The sequence below is a fragment of the Phodopus roborovskii genome, unplaced genomic scaffold, assembly GCF_943737965.1.
Source record: "Phodopus roborovskii unplaced genomic scaffold, PHOROB, whole genome shotgun sequence".
NCBI classification, from domain to species: Eukaryota; Metazoa; Chordata; class Mammalia; order Rodentia; family Cricetidae; genus Phodopus; species Phodopus roborovskii.
The window spans coordinates 24,439,338-24,460,911 of record NW_026126549.1 but is presented as its reverse complement, the minus strand read 5'-3'; the positions used below and the strand labels follow the sequence as shown (position 1 = coordinate 24,460,911).

Sequence of the window (21,574 nt, the reverse complement as noted above, 5' to 3'; positions counted from 1 at the left end):
CTCAGCATATTACCACTAAGACTTCGGGGAAATCCTCTGTTGAGGAAGAGACAAATACCAGTTCAACGGGTGTGGAAGCATAAACCATCCCAGTTACACACAGCTGGGAAAGATGCAGGGACTTTTATCCTTGTGATCTCCTCACCTTCAGGCAAACTATGGTCACTATATTTTTACTGCCAGACCAGACAAAGAATGACACATCCCCAACAAAAAGGCTGCACCCAAGAAACAGAAACACTCCAAGAGTAATAAGCCTGACATTAAAATGTCCCTGAGAAGTCACCCACGGGAACAAAGCCTGTGGTTGCCACTTTTTCTAAATGGCACTGCAAAATGGGGGACGGAAAAACATCTACCGTGGCCATATCAAAGAATCCACCCCCTTGAGTACAGCCCCTAAATGGCACCACCCCTACCTCCAAGCATCACATTGCTGCTGTGAACTGAACCCCCGAAATGAAGCTCCACTAACCAGGCACCTGTATGTTTTAGGTCTCCATTTTTTGAAAGCTCAGTACATAGAATCAGGCTGGGGTTCATGGGCAGCATGCTAAGGTTGATATCTACCCAATGCCACCCATAAAAAAAAAAAAAAAAAAAAAAAAAGCGGAATCATGAACCACCCCCTTCCACCCAGCACCATGGTTGAAAGACAAATCTTTAAAAGAACAAACACTAGGACTTGAGCCGTAGTCAACTCCAGTGGTAGCTGGGTCCTAAGTATCTCACTTTCTTCATGAGATTTGTGTCTCACCTTTCTTTATGATGATGTCATAAAGAGACATCACAGTTGCACGTTGTCTATCAGAAACAACAACAGCAGGAGATATTTCAATTACTCACTGGGTGACAGGCCCAAGACAGAAAAATGACAAGAAATGATAAAAGGTCACCATGAGAAACCAAAGCAACTGACAGGTGTTCACAAGTACTGTGGCAGGTGTTCTTAGGCGTCTTTTTAAGAATCAAATCTGTCATCATTCCCTTCTCCTATTATACGTAAGGGACCCACCTCACCCACTCCAAAGGACATCAATAACTTGTCCCCACATTCCCCATGTTTCCCTACATACTAAACTCAAGCACAGCTAAGGTCTGACAACCTCACACACAGACTGGGCCCTTCTCAGGGGATGGGGGAAGGGGGAAGAGAAGGTTTGACCTCACAGGAAGCAGCCACACCCAGCTTCTTGTCCCCTTCACATAGTTCACCCTCTTTTGGGAACAGTAAAAGATTTGTATGTTGCAGACTTAAAGCTTTGTTACCATCGGCTCACTTCCACCAAGCTTAATGCTAAGATAAAAAGGCAAAGCAAGTATAATGGACAGTATGTCACCACCTGAAACCCGAGACCCCTGTGGCAGGCAGGCTCACCTCTCTGGGTTGTATAAGTAATGTAATAAATGCCACTCTGTAACTTCACACCTCTTTTTTGGTTGATAAACATGTTTTTTCACACCCACAATCACTGCCCTCATCACCCTATATTCTGGAAGGCAAAAGCAAATGTCCTACCAGCTCAGAGGGGAAACTGCTTGTTACCAAGGGGAAGCCTCCTTCTCCGTTTCCTTCACTTTCCACTCACCTAAGCATTACCACCTTAACAACCAGTTATTTTGCTTAAAATCATTTAAAAAACAAATCTCTGCCTTTTTTTAACTTTTGTTACATTTTCTTGCATATGTATGCTTATGGGTGTGTTCCTTTTTAAGGAAAATCATGTGCCTTCCTTACAAAGACCAATGACCCGGCTGAACATGGTGTCACATGTACTCAGGAGTCATCCCAGCACTCAGGAGGCAGAGGCAGGCAGATGAAACCCTGTCATGTCTCTGTCTGTCTGTCTGTCTCTCTCTCTCTAAACCCTGTCATGTCTCTGTCTGTGTCTCTCTCTCTCACACACACACACACATAAACACATACACACATAAACATACACACACACACACATAAACACACAAACCAATGGTCATTTATTTATAAATACCCATAATTATTTATAAATACCCATAAAATAGCACTGTACTTAATATTTAATGCCAGGAAAAAAATGGTAAGTTTACATTTTTAAAAAGCCAACATGTTTCCTTTCCTACTAAAGCCTTTGGAATTACAGGAAAATCTTCAAAAGAAAAACTTCAAAAACACCTATTTACTCCGTAATCACGCTGTTTATACAACAAAAAAACTGTTCAATTAAAAAAAAAAAAAAGACACTATTTTTTATCTGTAATAAAAGCAGCTTTGCAGTTCCCAACTAGAAAATGTTCATAGCGCATGATGGAACCTGCTTATAATCCTGCCACTCTGTCAGTAAAGACAGCAGACTCATCGAGATCAGGCCAGTCTAGCTCAAGAGACCCAAGCTCAAAACAAAGCCATTCACTCACTCCCTAACTTGAGAGGCAGAGACAAGTGGTCTCTGTGAGCTCCAGTCTACCAGGGTTACATACTGAGACCCTACCTCAAAAATAAATCAAAGAAGGAAGGAAAGAAGCAAAAGGAAAGAGAGAAGAGGGCAGGCAAAAGCTAGAGAAAATCAAGGTTAGAAGCCTCAGGACATCCTACGACTAAATCATTAGATCCAGCCACATATAAACATGAACAAGGACTTATTGGATAAAAGTGGCTGCTACCCAGCCTGCCACAGAGTTGGGTCCCTGGAGCCAGCATGGAACAAGAGAATCAGCATGTACAATGTTGTCCTCTGACTTCCTCCCAAAAGAGCACCCACATGTCAGATTCCCCACATGATGAAAAAAACCTAACATTCCCCTTAATGAAAGTCAGTGACTACTATAAACCATAACTGTGGTGGGGTATTTTTGGGGGAAAAGGGGAGAGGAGTGTCTCTCTCTCTCTCTCTCTCTTTTTTTTTTTTTTTTTTTTTTTTGGAGACAGGGTTTCTCTGTGGCTTTAGAGCCTTTCCTAGAACTCACTCTGTAGACCAGGCTGGCCTCAAACTCAGAGATCCACCTGCCTCTGCCTCCCCAGTGCTGGGACTAAAGGTGTGTGCCACCAATGCCGGGCTCATAAATGTGGTGTTTAAAGAAAGAAAAATTCAGCCCAGTGGTTGTGGTGGCGGTGGCGAATGCCCTTAATCCCAGCAGCACTCAGGAGGCAGAGACAGGCTGATCTCTGAGAGTTCCTGGCTGGTGTGGTCTACAGAGTTCCAAGACAGCTAGGGCTGTTAAACAGAGAAACCCTGTCTCAAAAAAAAAAAAAAAAAAAAAAAAAAAAAAAAAGAGGGAGGGAGGGAGGGAGATTTAGTTGACTTGTTCACAGGTTCTACAAACTCCCCATAAAACAGTGACCACATAGGCCATTACTCTCCTGTTAGCGCTTTGTGATCATGATGGTTCTCTGTTCCACTGAATTTTCAGAGGAACCAAATTAAACCAACAAGCCTAACACATGGCTTTATCATTCTCCTTCAGCTGTAAAATGCTCTTAACAGCACGTGCTTATATTATGCAAGGTTTCAAATTTACCTAATTCCTCCCAAAACCTGAACAGTGTACCCACATTCTCTACACCCTCCCTTCCTCTCCCGCCACCAGGAAAATCTGAGCTCCTGTCCACCCCCAATCTCTTTTCAAGTGACGGTTTTCAGAGATAAGCACATGGCATGTCTTCCATCAAAAAAGGAAAGAAATCACTGTTTACTGAACCAAGCTCTTGCTTCTATTTGACTTTGGTCTCTAACGCCAGCCCAACACCGAGTCAGTCAGTTTGCCTCTCCTCAGGGACCACTGGTTTGGCCACAGGTCAGGTGATACCAACTGCCCAGGCAGTGTACAGCTTTTCCTTAGTTACATCCCTGATTTAACCCTGACAGACATGATCTTCAAACTGCTGCAGGAAACACACAAAGGGCTGCTCACTAAAGACATTAATCACAACCTTGGGAAACAGGCACTCATCACCCCAAACCCTTCCCTGCAGTCATCTACTTTTCCCTCAAGCCTCTACAGACAAGCTCTGCCTTACCCATTCTTCAGGAACAGCAAGGAAAATACCTTCCACAGAAGCAAAGGCCCAGACAAACCTTAGCCCACCCAGAGGTCAACAATGCTGGGCCCACTTGCCCTCCGGCCCTTTTTAAGGGTCTCTCCCCTCCTCCACTGAAAGCACAGGCCTCTTGTGCTGTTTCCAGCTGCTGGGTGAGGACAGAGAAAGGAAGACCACGTGGGGCCAAGTCCCTTTCTGTCTTCCTTATTAACTCATCCTACCACAGAAAAGGCTGTTTCTAATCCTTCCCGTTTCCGGACTCCACCCGTCTCTCCACTGTTAACTCAAATAAGTCATCAGGCAGGAGCTCCCCAGGCACTTCCTGCCTCTAGTGAAATGTCATGGTTGGTCTTTCGGGTCAGTCCTCTTGTGAACCTTGTCCCCCTTCTCCTTCTGTCACCAGACCTGCTGGCACAGAGAGGGCTCCCTGCCTCAGCTGACAACTCACGACTTGTGTCCCCTGTGTCCTTGTCAAGCTGTCTCTATCTCTATTGCTCAACCCCAACACAGCCCTTGGTAATTCACTCTCCAGAAAACCCAGTATAAGAAAATTTGGGGAAGAGGAAATGATGAAACTGTTATATATTCCAGAGACACAGTAATGGAAGCAAGCTTCTATACATCTGTTAAAACCTAAGCAACTAGCTAGAATACAGTTCATACCCTGCAAATTAAAAAAAAAAAAAAAAAAGAATCAAGCCAGGTGGTAGTGGCCCATACTTTTAATAGCAACACTCAGGAGACACAGGCAGGAGGATCTCTGTGAGTTCAAGGCCAGCCTGTTCTACAGTGTGAGTTCCAGGACATCCAGGGCTACAGAGAGAAACCCTGTCTCTAAAAACAAAACTAAACAACAACAAAATCAAGAATGAGTAGGAGAAGGAGAAACCCTGACTATCACAAGTGAATAGTATGACCACAGTAGAATGATCTAAGTCACCTGGAAAACCAAACTAAATCCTAACTGTAGACTGCAAGGCTAAAAAGAGGACCCAGTGCAGATGCTATCCTCTGGTTGGTGGAAAAACCAGTGAAATCTGAATAAAGGCTGGAGTACAGCTACCAGGAGTACACAATTACATTTGTCTGCTGTTACTAAATGTATTACTATTAATACAAGGCACTGAGTAAAGGGTACAATAGAAACTATTTCTACAACTTTTCTATGAGTAAAATTCACTCTAAAAAGAAAAAGTTAGTGGGTGGTGGTAGAACACGCCTTTAATCCCAGCACTCAGGAGGCAGAGGCAGAGAGGCAGAGGCAGAGAGGCAGAGGCAGAGGCAAGTGGATCTCTCTGTGAGTTTGAGGCCAGCCTGGTCTACAAGTGCTAGTTGAAGGACAGCCTCCAAAGCCACAGAGAAACCCTGTCTCAAAAACTGAAAAAGAAAAAGTCTCAGTTTGCAAGCCAATGGCCTCCTCACCTCCCAGGCTGTCCCCCAAGGCGGCACTAACAAATTCAGACACGCGTGACCCCTCCACGTCTTTCACCATCAGGCAAAAGACTGGAACGGTTTCTTCTGCACAAGCTACGTTTTAGTCCACAGTCTTGGACTCCATCCATTCATTCCGCTGGGTCAATGGTAGCCGAAGCACAAGGAAGAGGCTAACCGTGGTGTCTAGGAAGCACAGAATGCCAGCTCCAGTGGGCTTTCCTCGGCTTCCTCCGCTCATCTCACCTGATTCCCACTGGCTGCTGACCACATTCGGGATGGTGGTTTTAAGGTTAGAAATATATTATCTTAGATTGTAAGTGTTGGAGGAGTCACCCCCACCTGGTAGGAGAAACTTTAGGCTATGTGGAAAGGACTCGCCCCCTGCTGGGGCACTTTTTCAGGGGGACAGAAACCTCCAGGGTGGGACAATTAATTGGAGGAACTAGGTCATTGGGGTGTGTCCTTGGGGTCATGATAGTTTCTTTCTCTGCTTCTTGGTCACAATGGGGTTGGTGGCTTTGCCCCAATGCTCCTGCTGTGAAGTTCCTCCTCATCATAAGAACAAAGTGATGGGACCATGGACACAAAAACCTCTTAAACCATGAGCCAAAATGAGACTTGTTCCTATCACATCCAGTTTCTTGTGTATTTCATCACAGCAGTACAAAGCTGACTAATGAGGGTGTTCAAACCAGCATAGTTCATGAATATCACAGAACCCAAGAAGTTCCAGTCTGAAACATTTCTGATGTCAAATATTTACTTGAGACAGGGATAGCCGATTTACATCGCAGAGCTACTGCAAAAAAAAAAAAAGTACAGCCAGTGTCTCACAGTTAGAAAAGGGCTGGAGTAAAGCAGAGCCTAGTTTGGGGGGTGAGTGGGAGGGGAGATGACTAGTGTGATCCCCAACATGACACTGAAAAAAACCTGGCACAATGTGTGTGTACGTTCCCTTGTCTCTTGTCTTTGTTATTACTGCCCCAATCTTTCTGAATCTTTATAGCCTTTCTGTAGAGTTCTGTCTTCCAGCAATGCTTCCCTCTGGTAGCCTCATACCACTGCCAGGGGCCTGCTTAGTTCTTCAACCTTTCTGGAAACCTGACCTTCTCCCACTTCAAGAGTCTGTCTGTCCAGTCTCTCAACTGCCTCTCTCTCCTTGTTCAAAGGCAACCTTAACAATCGGCACCATCCCAGCAATCTCACAGGCTCTCACACCTTGCTGTGGACAGCCCTTCTAACATGAGCCATCCTACCAATGGCCAGTTGGACATTACACCAAGCTCTCTGGCTTACATAAGCAGCTCCTGTGTACCCTAAATCTGTTCTTCCCTTCAAGCCATACCTGTGCCTTGCAGATGACATTTACCTTCTCTAGGAAAGCACTTGAACCCTCAGTCAGGCTTTCGGGTTCTCCTTTCTGAAGGGTGTTTTGGGGCTTACACAAAGACACTGAGATCTATAAAAGCCATGCTGAATTTTCTGAGTTCACCAGCTCTCATTCACAGCCTCTATTGTGCTCCTGAACATTATGAATCTTCCTGAGAGGAATGCCAAGAGCTCCCTGATGTGGGCTGCACTGTCAGCCATCTATCCAGGCCCATACACAAATACTAAAATGACTTCACAAAAGGCTATATAAATGATACTGCCAGTGTGCATCAGTTATTCTCAGTGCATCTTGAACCCCAACTTCCAAATGCTGATTAGGTAATGCTGAAGGCCACAAAGGATGCCTTATATTTCAATGTCCAGATCATTATTTGTTTAAACTTAGGCTGCCATGATGGCTCAGTGAGTAAAGGCATCCGCCCTGCATGCAAGCCTGTGGACCTGAGTTCAATGCCCAGGCCCTGGGCCCCGAATAGTGGAAAGAGAAATCCAAATCCTGCAAATTGTCCTTGAACCTCCACAGCTCAGTGTGCCCACACATAAACACAAAAAAATGAATAAATAAATGTAATTCTTGTAAAAGCTAAAACTTCTTCCTTGCGTTGGCTTATTGGCTGTAAAAGGATTATTTGTTCTGGGAATGGACACGATGTACTTCCTGTTTCCTTAGTTCCGAGGTTCAGTAGAGCATGCCAGTCTATACTCTCACCACCCATCAATGCAATGTAGCCTCGAGCATCTGTGAACAAACCCTAGCAAAGGGATGGGACACTCAAATGTCCCAGCTACCAACACATGCACAGCAGGCAGGTAGAGGGCCCAGCACCCCTTCCAGCAAGAGTCCACTCCAGTACCCGTTTCACTCCTTGACTTCCTAACCAAACTCTTTTACTTGAAAAATAAGGATTTTTTTTTTCTTTTTTAAGTAAGCTGAGTATGGTAAGCCCACACTGTAATCTCCAGAACTAAGGCGGCCAAGACAAAAGGAAATTGAAGCTAACCTAGGCCATATAGCCAGACTGTCCCAGCACATGTAAGTAAAAAACATGGTGGCTAAAAAGATGGTTCAGCGGTCAAGAGGAGGCAGCTCTTGCAGAGGGCTCTGAGCACGCGGCAGCTAACAACTGTCTGGGACTCCAGTATTAAAGGATCCAACTTCTTACCTCCACAGGCACCAGGCTCACACATGAGACATATCTACATATGTAGACAAACATCCACATGCATAAAGTAAAAATAAACAATGGAAATAACAGCATACATTGGAATATAGAGATAGATAATGGTCTTTGAAGGAATCTGTAATGATTGAACACATACACCAAAAGGCAATAAACAAAACTCAAACTAGGACCAATGGTCAGAGAACTTCAAGAAGGCCAATACCCTTTTCATCCATCCCATAACCACAGAAGGACCCAGGCCAACAATCAGGACCACATTCTAGACCAAGACTATGATGCCCAATGACAGATCTGGCTTTGAGCAAAAGAAGGAGAGATGCACAAACAACATCCTGGGAGACCAGAAATGAGGACCAGGGGAAATTCCATGTGAGCCTTGGCAGAGACCAGAAAGGCTGCAACACAAGGACCAGACCACCAAGTCAAACCAGAAAAAAGGAAGATGATGTTCAGACAGTGGGCACAGTAGAGCTCCCATCTCTGCGGCCCCTAAACCATGATTAAATTATGAATTTACAGAGACATAGCCCTTCAGAATACACAAATGTCCCATAAGCTGCAGCAACAGACACTTGTGTGGTGCAGAGACATACATGCAAAGTACTCATACACACTTAAACAGTACTTAAACCCACCACCTCCCAAATGAAAAATAAAAAACTTACATAGGGAACACAAAAGACAACACCAACTTGGACCACAAAGAATGACAAGGCAACATGTCCCAAGTATGCACTAAGAAGCCATGAATCCACATGACTGAAGAAGTAAAAGGAAAAAGTAAATGAGGTCAGAATAACTTAGCAGGTCAAAGGGCACGCTGTGCAAGCCTGACCAGCTGACTTGTGTTCAACCTCTTGACCGCACAGTAGATGAGAAACGATGCCTAGAAGCCTAGAAGTTATTCTCTGTAGTCCTCTGACCTCCATCTCATGCATGGACACACACACACCCATCCCTAGTGCATACATGGTTCAAGACAGGGTTTCTCTGTAGACCTGGAGCCTATCCGAGAACCCACTCGTAGACCAGGCTGACCTCTAACTCACAGAGATCCGCCTCTCTCTGCCTCCAGAGTGCTAGGATTAAAGGCGTGTAACACCACTGCCCGGCTACAACACTAATTTTTCAAAGTTGACTTATCTCCTGTGCAGAATTACAGCCTGTGGAAGAACCTAGGTTCCATATCCAGCACTACCAAAAAATAAAAATAAAACACAAAGCACAGTGGTGTTTGCCTTTAATACTGGCATTAAGGAGGCAAGACATAATGGCTCCACGTGAGTTCAAGGCCAGCTCGGTCTACAAAGCAAGTTCCAGGCCAGCTAGGACTAACAAAACAAAAAACAAATAAAACTACCAATAAATAAATAACATAAATACTGAAACCCACTTACAGAAAACAATTACCCATGTTTAAATAACTTTCTTCCAAATAATTCAGCATGGAAAGAGGAAAGGGGAAGAGGGATAACATACAGTGTAGATACCTGTCAACACAACCCTGCAAGGTGACCAAGGTAGGTCAACATTGAGCAGGACAAGTCACATTTACAGGGTCTTCTTCCGGTAAGAATGACACATTATTTCCCAGAAGCACAGTGTCTAGCCTAAGCATCAGACAAATGCCACCAAGGAACACTCATAAAATCTCTGACCATTCCTCAGAACTATCAGGGGCATCAGAATTGGGCAACTCTGACAGTCTAAACCCAGAGGAGTCTACAGAGATTTGAGAATGGATGGTTCCAGAAACAAAAAAAGACACAAGGTTAAAATAAAGGCAATCCACAGAAAGGATGGGCTTTGGTTAACTCGTAAGAATATGGATGTTATAAATAGGACGGGGAGCTTGAAAGGGCAAGGAGCTCTAGGTCAAGCAAAGTTAAACCACAACATTCTTTCCCAAGAAAGGTGGGCAAAGGGCCATGGAAATAAGTAACCATGTCTAAAGCCAGGCATAGCAGTGCTACGTGTGTCTGTAATGCAATGGAAGGGGTCATGTGACTAAATGTTCATAATAGCCTTAGCTAAACACATATAGTGAGTTCAAAGTCAGCTGGCTCAACATGAGACCCTGCCTCAAAAGATTAAAGGAGGTCAGGTATGGTAGCACAGGCCTTAATCCCACCATCTGGAAGGCAGAGGCAGGCTGCTAGCTCTCTCTGAGTTTGAGGCCACCCTGGTCTACACAGCAAGTTCCTTTTGGGCCCCCAACTACACAGAAAGGCCCTGCCTTTAGAAGGAAGGAAGGAAGGAAGGAAGGAAGGAAGGAAGGAAGGAAGGAAGGAAGGGAAAAGAGCTAAAGGAATGGGACTGGAGAGATGGCGGCTCTTTCAGAGGACCCAGGATTTAATTCCCAGCACCCACGTGGTGGCTTACAACTGTCTGTAACTTCAGTCCTGGGCATCAAATGCCCTCTTCTGATTTCCTCAGGTACCAAGCACACACACAATACACAGACACAAATGTAGGCAAAACACCTACACACACACACACACACACACACACACACAGAGAGAGAGAGAGAGAGAGAGAGAGAGAGAGAGAGAGAGAGAGAGAGACTTTAACTAAGGGAAGGAGTAGAAAGGAGATGGGAAAGGAAAATGGAGAAAAGGTAAGGAAGAGATAAAATAAAGAAAAAATGGGTTCTAAACCATTCAAGTAACAACTGATTAATTTCGCACCCTTCTTCTTACCAATGGGACCCCTCAAGATTACTTTCTTGTTCCTCTTGAAAACCCTACAATTTTTTTTTAAACATAAACAAGTTTAAGAGCACTGGCTGCTCTTGCAGAGGACCTGGTTCAATTCCCAGCCCCCGCATGGCAGCTCAGCCAATTTGTAGCTCTAGTTCCAGTACCTCACTGGCCTCCAAAGGCAAGACAGACATACACGCATGCAAGAGTATACTGAAAACTGTTGCTGTTGTTGTTATAAACAAGGTGGAAAGAGGGAAGGGGAATGGGGGAAATGGATAGCTTGATTAAAAATAAAAAATAACTAAATAGAGAAAAGGTATAAACAAGACTGGGTGTGGCAACAGACACCTTTAATCCCAGAACAAAGTACGGAAGAAGGAAGTGAGTGGGACTGAGAGTTGAAATGGATTGAACTGGAACGGACTCGGCAGCCCATTCCTGCTCCCAAGCAGAGAGTAAAGAGAGGACTGACTCTTTAGCTCACCAAAGCCAAGGAAGCCCTACAAGAAAAAGAAAAGAGAAAGAACATAGGAAGTCACCATCCATTTCTTCCCCAAAAGCCAAAGCCATGGCAGGAACCAAAAATATCTCCTAGATCCTAGGAAACACAGCTCTGGTGAAGAGATACCATGTTTCCTCCAGGTAAGAGGGCCCAGTTCCTGGATACCACAGAGAAGCCTACCTGTGGGTGCAGCTCCCAGCAGGATTGCACAGCCCAGTCCCTGAAACTGATGATCAACAGGAGGGAGCCTCCAGGGAACATCAGATGGAAATAAAAAGGTAGGAAAGAGAAGGGAACAAATGCTCCAAGATGTTGACTAATAGTGCACACACAATAGTATCCCCTGAAGAAAATAACAGAAATGAAAGATAAAACGGGAGTGGGAGGGGCGACGACTAGGTCAGAGAAGCCTGGGTCTCTGAGAGTGGACCCTAAAAGAAATATGGGCAGTGTGGGGTTTAAATAAAATGTTTCCCGTAGCTCGGCACTTGAACACTTGGTCCCCAGTTAGTGGCACTGTTTGCAGAGGCTTGGGAGATGTGGCCTGGTTGGAAGAAACACATCTCTGGAGGCAGGCTGTGAGAGTTAAAGGACTCAATCATGTCCCGTTCCTCTCTCTGCTCCCTCTTTGTGGTTCAAGATGCACCCTCAGCTCTCAGCTTCCAGCCCCAGCCTGACTGCTCCAATGATTCCTGCTGTGAGGGTGAAGGAGTCTATCCTTCTGGGACCATAAAACAGACCTTTCCTTTTACAGGCTGCTATGGGCATGATGGTTCATCACAGCAATAGGAAAGTAAATAACAGACAATAAGAGGGGGAAATGGTGGCCAGGGATGGTCAAGCACAGTCTCTGTGAGGCCAGCCTGGTCTACAGAGTGAGTTCCAGAATAGTTAGGGCTGTTACACAGAGAAACCCTTTCTTAAAAAGGAAGGAAGGCAGGGAGGGAGAGAGGTAGGAAGGGAGAGAGGAAGAGAGGGAGAGGGAGGGAGGAAGGAAAGAAGGAAGGAAGGAAAATGGATGAAAATCGGCAGTTGAATACAGCTAGTTTAGAGTATTCTAGAAAATAAAAAGTACAGGAAGGAGGATATCACAGAAATTAAAGAATAGCTTCATGGCCAAAGCCAACTTGAAGAGGTCAGGATGTTGCCACCAGAGAAAATGCAGAAGAACCCACAGACATGAGCACTTCAGATAAGGTCTTTGTAGTAAGTGTGACCTCTAGTTCATGTGGGCATCTTGTACTCTTTATCTGCCCGACCTGGTAACTTGACAGCCCAGCACACAAAGCAACACAGCACATGGCACAATCCTCTCTGCACTCTGGTCCAACTAGTCGCACACACAGTTGTAAGGGGTGTTTAGGTGTCACCAAGCACACATGGGAAATGTGCCCAAACAGATTCCCACCCTGTTCTGGACAATCCACCCACCTCAAGCTCAGAGTTTATCTTCATTGTGTGTGGGGGGTGGGGGTTGGCTCTGGGAGGAGGAGAATTGTTGTGGGGGGTATTTTGTTCGTTTTGCTTTTGAGACAGAGTGTCATTATGTAGCCCTGGCTACACTGGAGCTCACTATGGAGATGCAGCTTGGGCTGAAGTGCAAGGTATAGAAAACACAAGAAGTTGAGGGAAACTCTAGCTATCCAGGCTCCCTGGAAGGCTTGTCCTGACCAGCTGATCCACAGCCACTCCAGCTCATGGGGATCCAGGCAGCCTAAGGACATCAGAAGTTAGACCCTAGCATGGAGGGAGCTGCCTGGGAAGGAGGCTCTAGCCCCTGGATGGACACCAGGCTCAACCAAACAGAGCATGATTTAAACCTTTTAAATATTTAGGAATATGGTATATACCTTTTAAATATTTAAATGTTCATTTTAAATATTTAATTACACTGTTTAAATATTTAGCCATCTGCTCTCCATTTGTGTTCTTGCCCCAGGTCATATGAAGACCAAGCTGGCAGGCAGACTATTACTGTCATTGTCCCTATGATTCTTACTTAACACATGAGGCAGAGGAGGCCTCTTATTCCAGGACACATAGTAAGAGACAGAGGATGGCTGAACATCCGGTCTTCCTCCTCTTCAGTACAGGCTTATCACAGGGACATCAAAATCAAATCCAAACAGAAGAATGACAAGACAATGAGCTAACTAACCACTTATGGGAATTACAAATGGAATGTTTTATTCATTTTTTAATAGCCATGCATGCATTATTCCTATCCAAAACAATGTGCTGAAAAGATACCTAACGTATAAAACACTTAAAAGACACTGCTTATGAACCTCAGCCATCCAAAACACAGTGGGGAACTTTTGTTTTTTCCTAGCACAAATGCAAATCCAACCATGACTAATTAACCCCTTCTACCCCCTTGAGTGTTGTCTCAAAACTGACAACAAATTTTGCTATTTGTCAAACAATGTTAAGTACCTGATTCACCTCAGAAATAGATTTTAGGGTACAAAATTAAATTTCATTAATATGTAGAAAAAGAATATGTAAAAAAGATTATTAGACGTATTTACCCTCCCAACTTCAATGCATTTAAAACCCATTCACCAAATGAAGGTTTTTTTTGGGGGGGGAGGAGGTGATAAAGGGAAGGAGGTGGGAAAGGAGGGAAAGCTATAAAAATCTAAGTGTTTTTAGATTATTTATTGCCCAGAAAAACTGCACAGTTAAATCATCCGTTAGCTGAGCGGTAGTGGCACACGCCTTTAATCCCAGCACTGGAAGAGAGCAGGTGGATCTGTCAATTCAAGGCCATCCTGGTCTACAGAGCAAATTCCAGGTCAGCCAGGGCTCCACAGAGAAACCTTGTCTCAAAAACACCAAGTTTATCTAAAAAGAAACCAAACACACTAAGTGGGACCATATAGTGGCACACCACTAGCAGAGACCACTGGATTAAGTTCGAGGCCAGCCACAGCTACCCAATAAGACTGTCTCAAACTGGGTAGTAGTGGTACACAACTTTAATCGCAGCACTCTGTGGGTTCGAAGCCAGCCTGGTCTACAGAGCTAGCTCCAGAACAGCTAGGGCTGTTATACAGAGAAACCCTGTCTCAAAAACAAAAACAAAAACAAAAACAAAAACAAAAACAAAAACAAAAACAAAAACAAAAAAACCTATCTCAAAATCAAAAAATTAACAGAAAACAGCCAGAGCTGCAGACCTAGCTCAGTGATAGCTCATTTACCTAATACAGGGGAGGAAATGGTTTTCCTTAACATCTCAAAAAATAAAGAAAAGGGCATCTGCCTAGAGAGGCTGAGCTTTGCCAACCACAGTGGTACAAACTTGCAGCTTAGCATGAGAGGACACAAGATCAGGAACAGGAATAGGCAAGTTGTGATCTGCTGGATGGATGCTGGGGACTGAACCTGGTCATTCTCTTAACTGCTGAGTGATCTCTCCAGCCCTGCACCCTTTGCCTTCTTAATGGTATTCTCCAAGTCTTCTTCCACTCCCCTTTGGATCTTCTAAAGTTTCAATGTGCAGGCTGATGGGCAGAAAAGAGCTAAGGGATGACAGGCTTGGCAAATCTAGCTGACCTTTCACTCTAAAGGCATCTCAGGCTAAACTGTGCTTTGGAGGTATGCTGGCTAGTTTTAGGTCAACTTGATGCAAGCTAGTCATCTGAGAGGAAGGATCCTCAATTAACAAAATGCTTCCATAGATGGGGCTGTAGGCAAACCTGCAGGTCATTTTCATTAGTGAGTAATGGGGGAGGGCCCAGTCCATTATGGGTGGGGCCACCCCTGGGCAAGGAGGTCCTGGACTCCACAAGAAATCATGAGCAAGCCATGATGAGTCAGTAAGCAGCACCCCTCTATGGTCTCTGCATCAGCTCCTGCCTCCACGTTCCTGCCCTGTTTGAGTTCCTGACCTGACTTCCTTCAGTGATGAACAGGGCTGTGGAGGAGTAAATCAAATAAACTCATGACATTTCATCATGAGCAAAAGTAACAGAGCAACAGTAACCTAATAAGGGCAGGGAAAATACCACCCTGCAGAAATAGGTCTGCTAGTCTGCAGCCAAACACACCATGGCAGAAGCAGCCAGGTCTCTACAAGAAGACCTGGCAACTGCTCAGTATTAGCCATCAATACCTTCTGTGTCTGGCATCCTATGGATAGGTCAAAGTGAGCAAGCCAGTATGGGTCAAACCATAGAACCATTTATAGAGAGAAATGTCCAACAGAAGCCTCTGCCAATGCCTTCATGCCATCCAGAGGGAGAAGGAAGGGGAAGGCTCAAGCAATTCTCTTGACATGAACAAATCCTTTTCTCTGGCCCTGAGTTATAATACTTAAAAGGCCACAGGCTCCGAGGATTCAACGGGCTATTAAAGCCTTGGTGTATATATACATTAGCTTCTAAAACGCCCAAATAAGGGACAAAATTGAATTGGGGGAGGGGAGTAGCTAGTAGGACAGTTCTGTTCATAAAGTTCCAAGGAATGCCTGAAAATCTACTGAGAAGCTAGCTTCTAATGAAAAAGTAAGAGTGAGACCAAAGCTCAACAGGGTCAATGATAATCACTTTCTAAAAGTAAGAGTGAGACCAAAGCTCAACGGGGTCAATGATAATCACTTTCTAAAAGTAAGAGTGAGACCAAAGCTCAACGGGGTCAATGATAATCACTTTCTAAAAGTAAGAGTGAGACCAAAGCTCAACGGGGTCAATGATAATCACTTTCTTGGGGAGGAATAAGGAGGTTGGTATGCATGCACCCAGCAAGTTACAACTCTAATACCCAGAATGAGCAAAGGGTTCCTGGCTGGAACAGTAAGAATAGTACCTACTCATCATTCTACTATGTAAACTCCTGGACAGGAGGAATTCTTTCCATTCTCAATGGTGAGATGAAAATCACGCAGGCACACATCTGTGCACAGGACTGGGCAGGTTTGGTGGTGAACACCTGTAGTCTTAGCACTTGGGAGGCCACAAGTGCAAAGCCAGCCTGGTCTACATAGTGCGTCTCAGGCCAGCCAGGACTATACAGCAAGACTGTCTCAAAGAAGAAAAAATGAACAACAATGAATACATAAGGACTGAGAAGCCAAAATGGGACAGCAGAGCAACAAGCAGACACTTGGAGACAAAATCCTCTATCCCACTCCCAAAGACTGCAATCACAGGCCATCAACCCAAGTAACACTTTTTTTGGTGTTCCTAAAGGACCAAGTATCACCCAAAGGATCTACAGGTAAAGGCAGGGGCCATTCTCCCTATAGAATCACAACTCTCTGGCTTATGACACTAACAACACAAGGCAAACCCTTCAGACATACACAAATATCATTCACAAATATATGTGTAACATAGACAAATACCAAAGCAACTATTGTGGTGATATCTTGTTTATACTCTAACAAAACTTGCCTGAAGATCAGAGCACAGAGCTAGCCACTAGTTAACCACAGACAGACAGGAAGTGATATGGCCGGGAGGAGTCTCTTTTTGGCTGGGAAGTTGAGGAGGTAAAGTGTGGCTCGTTTATCCCTTTGATCTTTCAGCATTTAACCCCATATCTGACTTGTATTATTAAGACCTAGTCCTCCAGACCTCTACGGTTAACTAGTGGCTAGCCCCGCCCTCTGATCCTCAGGCAAGCTTTATTTGCTAGAGTATAAACAAGGTCACCACATACCATTTCACAGGTAGTTAGATCACAGTATCAAAATATTAAGCAGTAAGTATTTAGGCCCAAAAATGAATGTAGCTTCTCAATTACCTCATTTCTAAAAGCTAACCATTAACTTAATAATAGGGAAATAGTCACAGGTGTCTAAAGCAGTTCATAGAAACTTCTAATTATTCTTTCTCCCCCTTTGAAGTACAAATCAGAAAGTGCTATCTATGTCAATAAGCTGCAATGCCTTGCTTGCAGTTATCTGATGGGCCCGCTCCTTATGATGCCATGTGCATAGAGCACTTTCGAAACCACAAGCCATACATCACCCTCTCCACTGCTTATGACAGGACCCGCATCTACCTCTTCATTCTGCAGCCTGGGTGATCCTGCACCCTTTCTAAGCCCCGATTTAGGACCGCCTAGCCAATGAACAATGTGAGCTTTGCCAATACTCTAAAACCCAGCAAAAGGCCTAGTGGATGCCAATTCATGTGAGAGGCTGTGGTAACATCTGGGATAGAGAGCTCTGAGCACATACATGAGCATAAATATGCATACCTGTGTAACTCTTAACATCTCAAACTCTGTGTTGCTGCTTTGTATTTGAGACAGGACCTCTCTTCATTTCAGTGCTAGCCTTAAATACAGTCCTCCTTGCTCAGTCCCGAGCGCTGGATTGCATCACAGCCGTTTTTATATTTCATCCACGTGTCACAGGCACAGTTCGGGATGTCAGAATGCTTCCACCATGCCCTACACACTCTTCCGTGGGGATGTGACACTAGCAGTTATCCCAGAGCACCTGTTAGACTCAGACCCCAAGCCTTTTCAAAGGGAGACATGCTAACACAAGGAACCTTTCCTCGGAATTCTTCCAAAGAAAAAAACAAAAACAAAAACAAAAAAAAAAAGACCAAACCAACCAACAATTAGCAAAGTGCTGAGTTTCATACATTTGCTTTAAATCCAGATTTATATTTTTTAACTCACATGACAAAATGAAAGATTAGGAAAATGGATACATTTTTAAAAATTAGCTCATTACCTGAACTGGGTGGTAGTGGTTCATGCCTTTTATCCCAGCATTCAGGAGACAGAGGCAGGCAGCCAGACTGGTCTACAAAGCTACACAAAGAAACCCTGTCTGGGTTTTAAAAAAAAAAAAAAAAAAAGCTCACCTGTAAATCATGACCTTTAGGGTTAAGGAAACAGCTTAAATGGTTGGGCATTTGCCTAGCATGCATGAGTCTAAATCCCAGCATTGTACCAAACCCAAAACAAAAGACCCAACATTTAAGCTTAGCATGTCTCAGGGAACAGCCTGAGGAAAAGCCATCTTGAGGGACCATGCACTCTGAACTTCAGAGTAGAGCCTGACATTTTGGCATTTTCTCCCTCCTCAAGGATCTTAGCCTGAGGGAAATGTCCTAAAGGAAATAATGAACTACTTCCCAGTCAAGAAAAGGTTGACAGAAGAACTGGGTTTCATCACCAGTAGCAGAAAATGGAAGGGTGTGGGAATGGCAGCTAGCATTTTACTGAACCTCTAGTCTAAGTGATTCCTAATAGGAAACCCTTAAAACTTTTGCAAAAACAGACCATGAGACATCTTTTGGTTTGTTTGATTTTTGAAACAAGGACTTCTCTGCATAGCCCTGATTGTCCTTGAATTTAGTCAGTAGACCAGGCTGGCTTTGAACTCACAGAGATCCACCTGTCTTTGCCTCCTGATTGCTGAGATTAAAGGTGTATGCTACCACACTCAGCTTTAGATATCTTTTTAACCTTGGTTATAAAACGTGATACATTTTATCTGGTGATGTTTTTCAAAGTTCATAAGCACAGGAGTTTTAGGTCCCTTTTAAAGGGAAAGAGAGGAGCCATTTAGCTTTCAGGGAGAGAGGAGAAGGGAAGGAAGAGGAAAAAATACAAGTTGGAGAGAGGGCTCACAGGACAGTAGCTGGAGGTTTTAAGAGATGGCTCAGTAGGGGTATGACTTCTTGCTATACAAGCATGAAGACAAGTTCAAATCCTCAAAACACCTGAAAAAAAGCAACATGTCATTCCCATGCCTGTAACCCTGGTGCTATGGAGGGCAGAAATGGGAGAAGCACTAGATTCAGTGAGAAGCCTAGATTCAGTGAGAGAGCTTGCCCACCCCCCACCACACACACACACACACACACACACACACACACACACACACACACACACCCAAGAGAACGAGGAGGATGACAGCAGGGCAGTCACACACAAATGATCATACAGCACACACATACACAATTTTTGAAACCCAGGAGCTAGAGGGAATATAGGTAGCACTAGACAAGCAGCTTGCTTCCCTACCTTAGACCTCAATTTCTCACAGTCATTACCGCAGACCTACCTAGAGACCTGCTCATAGACCTCAGCCACACATGAAGGTCAAAAACAAGCAATCCTCAAGATCCACATAGTACAAAGAGAAAACTGGTTCCTACAAATTGTCCGTTGACCTCCACATGCATGTGTTCACCCACATACAAACAAAAATAGATAAATCCTGTAACTTTAAAGCAAATATTGAAAAAGTCAGGAATAATCTGGGTTCATAAACAGAATAACTGCCCTCGGGTAAAAGAAAAGCAAATGGCTGCATCAGCCCAGGTACTGGCAGAGAAGCAGGACAGGTACCTAAATAGCTAGCACAGTGTCTCTCGGATGTACCTGCTCCACTTCTGGAGCAAGTCCCTTTTAGGGAAAAGGTACAAGTTAACAACTTAAGTGCTGGGTTCCACCACCAGCCCCCAAACTTCATTTTACAGAAAACAGAAGGGGTGTGGATATATGTACCCTCCATGGATGAACAACTTGCTGAGTTGGGGTCCACCTGAAACAGGTGCCTCTTTCCTTGTGGTAGCCATGGTGAGTTTATCCACCTCTACCTCACAGCTTTCAACTCAAATGTGCTAACTACTAAGCATGCTTGGGAAAGGCAGGAAAAATTAGAGAAGCAAGACAGGATCCTCCATATATAGAAGCAGGAAAAGAAAACTCGAAATAGAAATAGTCAATTTCTTATTCATCTTAAATATCAGGGAGTGTATGGCAGGCAGTCAGCTTTAAAGTTCACTGAGGGTTCTTCCACATGAAGAATATCAATTTAATATTTGATTTGATTAGTAATTTCTAAAAGGCACACCCAAGTCTCAAAATGCTTGCTTCCCTTCTAATGAACCATCCTGTGGTTTCACTAAGACTCTGCTTACAGAAAATACTCTGTGGGGGCTATGTGCTATTAGCCAACTAAGTTCCTTTCTTTTAAAATACACATTTTCAACACTTCTATCAGAGCACAGAACTCCTTTACAAAAAGACACAAAGTCCAATTCTTCCTATTGTCTGAAAGTAGCTGAGCAGAACAGTCAGAGATAATGAAAAGCCAAGCACTGACCCAACCGCGGAGGCTTTGAAGAAGGCCTTCCAAGCCTTCAAAGAAAGCTATTTGCATATTATTTCTACTCCCCACCAGCCCCAGGGGAACTCAGGGGTAAAGCTTCCCAGAGTCTGGGGCTTGCCTGTCACTTCCTCAGGAAGAAGTACAACCACAGCTGCTCCCCTAGACTGATCTCCAACACCAGGCCCCAGAAGCCTGGGGACCAAGGAGGCAGTCCTGAGCATGCCTGCCAGAGCAGATGTCACAGCCCAGATGGAAGATGATAGGCCAGACCCTGCCCTTCAGACCACAGCACCCACCCAAAGCCCATGAGTGGCAGAGTAAGCATCATCCTGACAGGTTTTCTTTTCCTGCTCCATTCAGAAATGGAACTGTGCTGACTGGCTGTGAGACAAAGGGTTTTGAACAGGCAATATCTACTCATTGAAGAAACAGTGTCCAAAAATACCTCTCCAGTGGTTTCCTGTAGAAAACAATGAATTTAAAGCATAAGATTACCCTCAGGTTAGCACTTCAAGGGGAAATAGTCTGCAAGAAAAGCTCAATACAGCATTAAGAATTTACAGCTGAGGGGTTAGAAGCTCAGCATTGAGTGTTTGTTTTTGCTGATCTTCCAGAGAGAAGAGTGAGAGCCTGAAATCTCAGCTACTCAGGAAAAAAAAAAAATGATCTTAAGTTTGAGGCTAGCCTGGGCTACTGAGTGAGTCCAACTTAGTGAAATTCCTGTCTCAAAAATTAGAGAGAGAGAGCTCAAAAAACAGCTAAGTGGCAGAGCCTTTTCTTATGATTCTCCTACACATATGGATGGCCCTAGGTTTAATCTCCAGTACTGGGGAGAGCAAGAGATGAACAAGAACTTAATACCAAACTACAGCATGGAAGCAGAGTCAAGTCCAGGGTCTGCCCCAGGCCCCAGGTTCCTCACTAACATGCTGTGGAACACAACACAGATCCCAGCCATGAATACCTGATAACTGTGCTCTCCCAAGGGTCCTTCATCCTGCCTCCATGAACTACCGTACCTGAAAGACCACATTTGCACATGCTTGGCATAGGACCAGTAAGAAGTGTACAGGGCAGGACTTGCCCAGACTCACTGAGTTCATTAGCTAATTAAAGAAAATCCTCAGCTAAGGAGATTATGATGGGGCAGTTTCTCTTCCAGCAACTTCTGGAACCAATAAATTCTTAAAATCCAGAAAAGGGGGGGAAATGTTCTTTTCTTAGTTAGTCCCAAAGAAAAATGGACAGCAAGGA

The 21,574-nt window shown here is 44.3% G+C and overlaps 1 protein-coding gene across 24 annotated transcripts in view; it reads right to left on the bottom strand.

The window, feature by feature from the left end:
- Znf532 (zinc finger protein 532) overlaps positions 1–21,574 on the bottom strand; it is a 106,430-nt gene that overhangs the window by 67,203 nt on the left and 17,653 nt on the right. The window contains exon 1 of one of the 24 annotated variants that reach the window (XM_051200927.1): positions 3,995–4,016. The exons of 22 other annotated variants lie outside the window; for them this stretch is intronic. In XM_051200927.1, coding sequence (XP_051056884.1) covers positions 3,995–3,998 — 4 coding nt within the window. In that variant the 5' untranslated portion in view covers positions 3,999–4,016. Of the gene's footprint in view, positions 1–3,994; positions 4,017–21,574 lie in introns of those variants that run through there. One more of the 24 variants, XM_051200950.1, reaches the window with a different exon arrangement.